This window comes from Hypanus sabinus, chromosome 13 (assembly GCF_030144855.1).
Source record: "Hypanus sabinus isolate sHypSab1 chromosome 13, sHypSab1.hap1, whole genome shotgun sequence".
Taxonomy (NCBI): Eukaryota; Metazoa; Chordata; class Chondrichthyes; order Myliobatiformes; family Dasyatidae; genus Hypanus; species Hypanus sabinus.
The window spans coordinates 50,952,710-50,963,450 of record NC_082718.1 but is presented as its reverse complement, the minus strand read 5'-3'; the positions used below and the strand labels follow the sequence as shown (position 1 = coordinate 50,963,450).

The 10,741-nt window shown below is 44.6% G+C and overlaps 1 protein-coding gene across 1 annotated transcript in view; it reads left to right on the top strand.

Moving 5' to 3' along the window:
- Positions 1-434: 434 nt before the first annotated feature.
- The window catches only part of slc15a5 (solute carrier family 15 member 5), a 49,186-nt gene continuing 38,879 nt past the window's right edge, over positions 435-10,741 (top strand). The window contains exon 1 of the mRNA XM_059986784.1: positions 435-759. Within this exon, the coding sequence (XP_059842767.1) occupies positions 435-759 (325 nt within the window). The remainder of the gene's footprint in view (positions 760-10,741) is intronic.

Genomic DNA, 10,741 nt, shown 5'->3' with positions numbered 1-10,741 from the left:
CATTAAATGAGATTAGAGCAGCAACGTCCATGACTGTTGCTCAAGGATGGATTAATGTCCTCGGTGTTTACAAGTATACTTATGTGCAAGCGATAAAGTAACACGGGAGTAAAGTGCCAGAGCATTGCAAACAGCAGAGTGATTCAAAGTAAGTTGCTAATGCTGGAAATCTCTCATATGCAGACCGGATCGAGCAACCCCTGCAAAGAAAGCAAAGGTTTCTGGATCTTTATGCAAAATATTATCAATATGTGTCATGAAAGTCCCCTTTCAAACAGCTCGCTCGTCGGTACAGCATCAAGGCGCGATATTAAAGCCGTGAAATAGTCGCACTTGCCCGCGAAATTCAAACCGTACTTCCTACCAGTCTGACGACTGAATAATAACCGCCGGCGGGTGCACCGCGCAGACCTCACACGGCCGGGGCGGCGGCCATGGGTCTGGAAAATCCACAAGGAGCCCAACAGAGAAGAGGAGGGAACGAGAGTGGAGGCATGCGGCATTCCAGAAAAAAGGTGCAGATTGTGGTCTGCCTGCTCTCCGTTGAGCTGTGTGAGCGCTTTACTCACTTTGGCATCGTCTGCAACATGATTCTGTTCTGCACTCTGAAACTGGGCTACAAAAACTACCAGGCGGCGATGGCCAACCTGTGCTTTATTGGTGCCAACACCCTGACTCCAGTCCTGATGGGGTGGTTGGTAGAGTCGTGCATGGGAAGGACTACGGTGGTTTATACCTGTGCACTCCTTCACTTCATAGGTATGGGACCTATTAGAATTTACCATTGTTTTAGTGAGAAAATGATAGAAAAATAGAGGGTTATGTGGGAGGGAAGGGTTAGATTGATTTTAGAGTAGGTTCAAAGGGCAGCACAAAATCTTGGGCCAAAGGGCCTGTACTGTGGTGTTCTGTGTTCTATTACTATATATAGTGCATTCTGGTTAATTGCTCTATCAAGGCAGCCACTTATTTGGGACAACTCTTAAAGAACAAAGATTAATCAAGAAAGTAAACACGAGGAAATCTGCAGATGCTGGGAATTCAAACAACAACTCACACAAAATGCTGGTGGAACACAGCAGGCCAGGCAGCATCTACAGGGAGAAGCACTATCGACGTTTTGGGCCGAGACCCTTCGTCAGGACTAACTGAGAGGAAAGATAGTAAGAGATTTGAAAGTAGTGGGGGGAGGGGGAAATGCAAAATGATAGGAGAAGACCAGAGGGGGTGGGATGAAGCTAACAGCTGGAAAGGCGATTGGCGGAAGTGATACAGAGCTGGAGAAGGGATAGAAAGGAGAGGTGGGGGAACACAAGAGGGAGATGGAGAGCAGGCAAACAACTAAATACGTCAGGGATAGGGTAAGAAGGGGAGGAGGGGCATTAACGGAAGTTAGAGAAGTCAATGTTCATGCCATCAGGTTGGAGGCTACCCAGCTGGTATATAAGGTGTTGTTCCTCCAACCTGAGTTTGGATTCATTTTGACAGTAGAGGAGGCCATGGATAGACATATCAGAATGGGAATGGGACGTGGAATTAGAATGTGTAGCCACTGGGAGATCCTGCTTTCTCTGGCAGACAGAGCAGAACGGTCTCGCAGTCTGCATCGGATCTCACCAATATATAAAAGGCCACATCGTGAGCACCTGACACAGTTTACCACACCAGCCGATTCACAGGTGAAGTGTCGCCTCACCTGGAAGGACTGTCTGGGGCCCTGAATGGTGGTGAGGGAGGAAGTGTAAGGGCAGGTGTATTCCTTCGCTACATCAACGACTGCATTGGCACTGCCTCCTGCATGCATGCTGAGCTCGTCGACTTCATTAACTTTGCCTCCAACTTTCACCCTGCCCTCAAATTTACCTGGTCCATTTCCGACACCTCCCTCCCCTTTTTGATCTTTCTGTCTCCATCTCTGGAGACGGCCTATCTACTGACATCTACTATAAACCTACAGACTCTCACAGCTACCTGAACTGTTCCTCTTCCCACCCTGTCTCTTGCAAAAAGGCTATCTCCTTCTCACAATTCCTCCATCTCTGCTGCATCTGCTCTCAGGATGAGGCTTTACGTTCCAGGACAAAGGAGATGTCTTCCTTTTTTAAACAAAGGGGCTTCCCTTCTTCCACCATCAACTCTGCTCTCAAACGCATCTCTCCCATTTCCTGCACATCTGCCCTCACCCCATCCACCCGCCACCCCACTTGGGATAGGGTTCCCCTTGTCCTCACCTACCACCCCAGCAGCCTCCAGGTCCAACGTATAATTCTCTGTAACTTCCACCACCTCCAACGGGATACCACTACCAAGCAAGTCTTTCCCTCCCCCCCTCTGCTTTCCACAGGGATCGCTCCTTACACGACTTCCTTGTCCACTCGTTTCCCCCCCCCCCCCCCTCCATCTCTTCCTACCGATCTCCCTCCTGGCACTTATCCTTGTAAGCGGAACAAATGCTACACCTGCCCTTACACTTCCTCCCTCACCACCATTCAGGGCCCCAGACAGTCCTTCCAGGTGAGGCGACACTTCACCTGTGAGTCGGCTGGTGTGGTATACTGTGTCCGGTGCTCCCGGTGTGGCGTTTTATATATTGGTGAGACCCGACGCAGACTGGGAGACCATTTCGCTGAACACCTACACTCGGTCCGCCATAGAAAGCAGGATCTCCCAGTGGCCACACATTCTAATTCCACGTCCCATTCCCATTCTGATATGTCTATCCATGGCCTCCTCTACTGTCAAAATGAATCCAAACTCAGGTTGGAGGAACAACACCTTATATACCAGCTGGGTAACCTCCAACCTGATGGCATGAACATTGACTTCTCTAACTTCCGTTAATGCCCTTCCTCCCCTTCTTACCCCATCCCTGACATATTTAGTCGTTTGCCTGCTCTCCATCTCCCTCTTATGTTCCCCCCACCTCCTTTCTTTCTCCTGAGGCCTCCTGCCCCATGATCCTTTCCCTTCTCCAGCTCTGTATCACTTTCGCCAATCACCTTTCCAGCTCTTAGCTTCATCCTACCCCCTGCAGTCTTCTATCATTTCGCATTTCCCCCTCCCCCCACTACTTTCAAATCTCTTACTATCTTTCCTTTCGGTTAGTCCTGACGAAGGGTCTCGGCCCAAAACATCGACAGTGCTTCTCCCTATAGATGCTGCCTGGCCTGCTGTGTTCCACCAGCATTTTGTGTGTGTTGTTTTAATCAAGAAAGTAGCTGGATTCCCTTAGTTTATTTGGGTTTCTGCGTCACTTAATTGGGACAGGAGAATGTTCCTAAACAGTTTCTTAACTAGCATCAGTCAAGTGAACTTCTGTGGCCACTGTACACTACACTGTGCTCAGTTTTATAAAATAGCATCAGTTGCGTGTGTTTGTGTTCAAAACACAGTGGTTTTGTTCACTGAGAGTTGCCCAGAAATAAGCAGTAAGACAATTCAGAACTGTTTTGCTCACTGCAATTACAAGCATTCAGGCTTTCTGTGAAAATGAAGCGATTTCACTACTTCAGAAAGTTAAGGAGCTACGAAGAATTTGAAGGTACTGTACAGTATAGATAATCAACTTGAATATTATAATGAAAACTAAGATCTAGCGAAAGCATTTGTATGAAGGCAGTCCATTATCTGCACTAGGTGTCTGTGCTAATTTAGTTCATTTACAGTCAATCAAAAGAAGATAGCAGCATGTTGGTTGTCTGTTGTATCCAGCGATGACGGTGGAGTCTGTGCGGGAGAGATTTTAAAGTGGAAAAGCCTTTGCGGTGGAACAGTTCCACTCTCTCAACCCTGGAAGTCTGTGTCCATTGGTACAAATAGTCGGCACAAACTGGGATCTTCCTTGGTTGCAGTGGAGAGCTCTGACTCCTTCCATGCAAAACGTTGCAGATCACCACCTTGGGAGTTGGATCTCACTGTTAATTTCATCTGCCCAGTCCGCAGGAGATGATTTCACTCGCTGGGGATAGGTGTAACCCTAATTTTCCAGGGTATGAGGCTCACCTCGTTTAGCCCGCTTGTCGAAATAGTGTGGCCACTGTTGCGCAAGAACAGCTAGTTGGAGCTTCAGGTGAGTGTCCAGTGGGGATCAAAAGTGAGTGAGCAGCCCCAGATTGGGCATGGCAAGCCCTTTGAGGTGCTGCCCCCCTGGATACCCAGTACGTGGCAGTGTACACTGGATGAATTCCTTTGGCAATCACTATTAGGAACTCCTTTTATATTATGTACTATAGCAGCATGGGAATATTCTAATTTAAATACATAACTTATTACTCAGTTAAATCACAAGAAATCTTGCAGGTGCTGGAAATCCAAGCAACACACATATAATGCAGGAGGAACTCAGGAGGCCAGGCAGCATCTTTGGAAAAGGGTACAGGCAATGTTTCAGGCCGAGACCCTTCATCACAGCTTGAGAAAAAGATGCAGTCAGAGTAAGAAGGTGGAGGGGGGGGAGGAAGAAGTAAAAGGTGGTAGGTGATGGGTGAAACTGGGGAGGGGTGAAGTAAAGAGCTGGGAAGTTGATTGATGAAAGAGATACAGGGCTGAGTAGGAGATAGAGGGTAGAAGGCCTGGAAGAAAGGGAAGGGGGAGGAGCACCAGAGAGAGGTGTGGGTGGGCAAGGAGAGAAGGTGAGAGAGGGAAACGGGAATTGGGGAATAGTGAAGGGGGGGGGTTGCAATTACTGGACGTTCATGCCATCAGGTTGGAGGCTGCCCAGACAGAATACAAGGTGTTGCTGCTCCAACCTGAGTGTGGCCTAGTCGCAGCTGTTGGAATGGGAATGGGAAGTGGAAGTGAAATGGGTGGCCACTGGGAGATCCCACTGTTTCTGGCAAATAGAGTGTGGATGCTCGAAAAAACGATCTCCCAGTCTATGTCAGGTCTCACTGATATACGGAAGGCCACACTGGGAGCACCGAATCCCACCACCAAGCACATCTTTCCTTCTTCCCCCCCCCCCCCCCCACCTTCTGCGTTCCGCAGAAATTGCTCACTATGTGGCTCCCTCGTCCATTCATCCCTCCCCACCGATCTCCTGCCTGGCACTTATCCTTGCAAGCAGAACAAGTGCCAAACCTGCCCCTACATCTCCTCCCTCACTACCACTCAGGGTCTCAAACAGTCCTTCCAGGTGAGGTGACACTTCACCTCTAGTATATCTGCGAGACCCGACGTAGATTGGGAGACCTCTTCAGTGAGCATCTACACTTCACCTTCCAGAGAAAGAGGGATCTCCCCGTGGCCACCCATTTCAATTCTACCAAATATCCCCATTCCAATGTGTCAGTCCATGGCTTCCTCTAATGCCATGATGAGGCCACACTCAGGTTGGTGGAGTAAAGCCCTATATTCTGTCCAGGTAGCCTCCAACCTGATGGCATGCACATCGACTTCTCGAACTTCCGGTAATTGCACACTCCCCCCCCTTCACCATTCCCCAATTCCCATTTCCCTCCCTCACCTTATCTCCTTACCCGCCCACACCTCCCTCTGGTGCTCCTCCCCCTTCCCTTTCTTCCATTGTCTTCTACCCTCCCCTATCGATCCCCCCTTCTGCAGCCCGGTATCTCTTCCACCAATCAGCGTCTCAGCTCTTTCCTTCATCCCTCCCCGTCTCTGGTTTCACCTATCATCTGCCACCTGGCACTTCTCCCTCCCCTCCCTCCACCTTCTTGCTCTGCCTTCTCAACCTTTTTTTTCCAGCCCTGATGAAGGGTCTCGGCCCGAAATGTCAACTCTTTTCCATGGGTACTGCCTGGCCGGCTGAATGCCAGCATTGTGTGTGTAACTAAGTTAAATGATAGTTTGTCTTTTTTTATATCCTCTTAACTATTTCCATGGAACTTTGGCTAATTGGGGCAGCCACTTAATTGGGCCAACATATACTGGTTCTGATGTGTCCCAATTAACCAGAATCCACTGTGTATTGTTGATCATATGCTTCCTATCTATAAACTTAATTTCTTGTTGCCATGGTAATTGGTCATATTTTGCTGTCAAGTGTTTTCCACTGTAGTCTGCCATGTTGATTCCCCTGTTACCCATGATAGTGTAGCTAAGGGGTGGCCAACCTTTTACATTCCATGTGTCAATTCTTTCACGCACGAGTTCAGATGTGCCATACAACTCTTGTACTCCCATTCAATTCTTGTAAAAGTATGTTAATATAGACATATTAAGCATTTTACATGGTATATTGATTTAATATAAAAACAAGATAAATATTACTTACCTTAACGAGACTTTTAATATATCATTTTTCATATTTATTGGTACATAATCTTCTACAGCTATATAATGATACAAAACTTCAACAAATTGATATATATACTATTAATAAAGCAGAAGAGAAAAAAGCTTATCATAGTATATGAAAATGAAAAAAAAAATATATATAAGGAAAGAAGGAAAAAAACCCCCAACTAACTGGAAAAAAAAAACCACTGACTCCAAAAAAGGGGGAAAACCCATTAGGAATCAACCCCCAGATCAATACGTCTTAGCAGCATCGATATATGTAAAGTAGAAGAATCATCAACCGCCAATTCATGTTTATATAGAATAAGATTGGAAGGAAACCATATAAAATAAATCAAATTAAATGATAATATTTGGCAAAAGAGCCCCCATCTTCTCTCAAAATTGAATTGGGCGTCAAAAGTTCTACTTCTAATTTTTTCCAAACTGAGACATAACATTACTTGAGAAAACCATTCAATTAATGTAGTGACAGAGGTATCTTTCCATTTTAATAAAATAGCCCTTCTTGCCAATAATGTAACAAGTGCAATTACATGTTGATCTGAAGATGAAATACCCTGAATATGATGTGGGACTTTTAATATATTATGTCTTCTTTTGATTTCTTCCTTTTTCTTAATCACATATTCTTTCCGTAACTCAGACCCAAGTACTAACTTCAGTTTTCCTTCTATTTCAGTCAGATGTTGTGCTTTATAGTTTCTATTAAGATCGTGTCTTCAAAAAGTGTTTTCACAAACAATGCACAACGGTTTTCCTGAGGATCCACTATAAATAAGAATTCATTTTCCCACTGTTCATTGAATTCATACTTACTATCACTTTCTGCCTTTCTTTTGCACTGTGATGGGAAACTGAATGTAAAAACAAGGCTTAATTTTCAAAAAAGTACAAAACTGCAATGTTCACAGAGGACGAACAAAGCACAAGTCTGTTGCGAACGAGTGTCAATTGTAAACTGACTGGCAAAAACCTGCTGGTGTGGACGCCTGGCGCCTCAGGATCAAACAAGTATCAAACGTGTATTGAACAGTTATGGAACGACTGCAGGACAGAAGTCCTTCTTTCCTAGTTTGACTCATTGAACATTTTTTAAAATTGAAAACAGATTAATGTGAAAGAAGATAACACTCGCTAAAAGATATGCGTGAAGTAATAAAATGGCTAAAAGTAATTGCTAAGTTTTAGATTTATTCTCAGTAAAACCCATTTCTAGCTCTAAGCTACTTGAATTCCTGATATAGATTTTTTTTCTACAAATCGGTTTTTGGTTAATACTTTTTGCATGAGTAGGCTTACTTTTTTATTATTATCACTGAGATGCAATGCACCACTTGTAATCATCCAATCCGCCACTTTTGGCGCATGCACCATAGGTTGGCCATCCCTGGTGTAGCTGCTGTTTCTGGTCACAGAATGGCTCAGTAGCATATGCCTTTGCTGTTCTTCTCTCCCAGCTGTTGTCATTTTGGACATATAAAAACAAATCTTGTAATCAATTCACTAGAATGTTTGTGCCTTAGATTTTTTTGTTCACCATGTAATGTTGGTAATTTCAAAATGTTTAAGCTCAAAAGAATAAGCTATCATTGTCAAATCTTGGGCTTTCAGAAGCAGAATCAGGTTTATTATCACTGACATATGTGGTGAATTCTGTTGTTTTGTGGCAGCAGTACAGTGTAAGACATAATAAATTTCCTTTGATAGTATCCTGAGTATGATAGTATTCTCGATGCTGAGAAAGTTGTGAATAGCACATTCAGTGAGTTGACCACACTGCAGGTAAAGGCTACACAGGCAGAAAGGGAAAGGGTGGCCACTAGACAGTGTAGCAGTAGGCAGGTAGTGCAGGGGTCCCCTGAGGTCATCTCCCTCCTAAACAGATATACTGTTTTGGATACTGTTGGGGGAGATGTCTAATCAGGGGAAGGCAGCAGCAGCCGAGTTCATTGCACCATGGGTGGCTCTGCGGCACAGGAGGGAAGGAAAAGGAGTGGGAGAGTTATAGTGATAGGGGATTCGATTGTAAGGGGAATAGATAGGTGTTTCTGCGGCCGCAAATGAGACTCCAGGATGGTATGTTGCCTCCCTGGTGCAAGGGTCAAGAATGTCTCTGAGCAGCTGCAGGACATTCTGGAATGGGAGGGTGAACAGCCAGTGGTCGTGGTGCACATAGGTACCAATGATATAGGTAAAAAATGGGATGAGGTCCTACAAGGTGAATTTAGGGAGTTAGGAGATAAACTAAAATGTAGGACCACAAAGGTAATAATCTCTGGATTACTACCAGTGCCACGTGCTAGTCAGAGTAGAAATAGGAGGATATTTCGGATGAATATGTGGCTTGAAAAATGGTGCAAAGAGGAGTGATTCAAATTTCTGAGGCATTGGAACCAGTTCTGGGGGAGGTGGGACTGGTATAAACAGGACGGTCTGCACCTGGGCTGGACTGGAACCAATGTCCTAGGGGGAGCGTTTGCTACTGTTGTTCAGGAGGCTTTAAACTAATGTGGCAGGGGGATGGGAACAAGTGCAGAGAGACAGAGGGGTGTAAAATGAGGGTAGAAGCAAAAAGTAGTAAGGTGAAAAGTAAAAGTGGCAGCCAGGCAAATCCAGGGCAAAAAGCAAAAAGAGCCACTTTTCAACATAATTGTATAAGGGCTAAGAGTGTTGTAAAAACAAGCCTGAAGGCTTTGTGTGTCAATGCAAGGAGCATTCGTAACAAGGTGGATGAATTGAATGTGCAGGTAGATATTAATGAATATGATATAGTTGGGATCACAGAGACATGGCTCCAGGGTGACCAAGGATGGGAGCTCAACATCCAGGGATATTCAATATTCAGGAGGGATAGACAGGAAAGAAAAGGAGGTGGGGTAGCATTGCTGGTTAGAGAGGAGATTAACACAATAGAAAGGAAGGACATTAGCTTGGAGGATGTGGAATCGATATGGGTAGAGCTGCATAACACTAAGGGGCAGAAAATGCTGGTGGGAGTTGTGCACTGGCCACCTAACAGTAATAGTGAGGTTGGGGATGGCATTAAACAGGAAATTAGAAATGTGTGCAAAAAAGGAACAGTAGTTATAATGGGTGACTTCAATCTACATATAGATTGGGTGAACCAAGTTGGTAAGGGTGCTGAGGAAGAGGATTTCTTGGAATGTATGCGGGATGGTTTTCTGAACCAACATGTCGAGGAACCAACTAGAGAGCAGGCCATTCTAGATTGGGTATTGAGCAATGAGGAAGGGATAGTTAGCAATCTTGTCGTGCAAGGCCCCTTGGGTAAGAGTGACCATAATATGGTGGAATTCTTCATTAAGATGGAGAGTGACATAGTTAATTCAGAAACAAAGGTTCTGAACTTAAAGAAGGGTAACTTTGAAGGTATGAGATGTGAATTAGCTAAGATAGACTGGCAAATGATACTTAAAGGGTTGATGGTGGATATGCAATGGCAAGCATTTAAAGATCGCATGGATGAACTACAACAATTGTTCATCCCAATTTGGCAAAAGAATAAACCAGGGAAGGTAGTGCACCCGTGGCTGACAAAGGAAATTAGGGATAGTATCAAGTCCAAAAGAAGAAACATATAAATTAGCAAAAAAAAAGCGGCACACCTGAGGACTGGGAGAAATTCAGAGACCAACAGAGGAGGACAAAGGGCTTAATTAGGAAAGAGAAAAAAGATTATGAGAGAAAGCTGGCAGGGAACATAAAAACTGACTGTAAAAGCTTTTATAGATACGTGAAAAGAAAAAGATTGGTCAAGATAAATGTAGGTCCTTTACAGTCAGAAACAGGTAAATTGATCTTAGGGAACAAAGACATGGCAGACCAATTGAATAACTACTTTGGTTCTGTCTTCACTAAGGAGGACATAAATAATCTTCCGGGAATAGTAAGGGACCAAGGGTCTAGTGAGATGGAGGAACTGAGGGAAATACATGTTAGTAGGGAAGTGGTGTTAGGTAAATTGAAGGGATTAAAGGCAGATAAATCCCCAGGGCCTGATGGTCTGCATCCCAGAGTGCTTAAGGAAGTAGCCCAAGAAATAATGGATGCATTAGTGATAATTTTTCAAAACTCCTTAGATTCTGGATGAGTTCCTGAGGATTGGAGGGTGGCTAATGTAACCCCACTTTTTAAAAAAGGAGGGAGAGAGAAACTGGGGAATTATAGACCGGTTAGTTTGACATCGATGGTGGGTAAAATGCTAGAGTCGGTTATCAAAGATGTGATAACAGCACATTTGGAAAGAGGTGAAATCATCGGACAAAGTCAGTATGGATTTGTGAAAGGAAAATCATGTCTGACGAATCTTATAGAATTTTTTGAGGATGTAACTAGTAGAGTGGATAGGGGAGAGCCAGTGGATGTGGTATATTTAGATTTTCAAAAGGCTTTTGACAAGGTCCCACACAGGAGATTAGTGTGCAAACTTAAAGCACATGGTATTGGGGGTATGGTA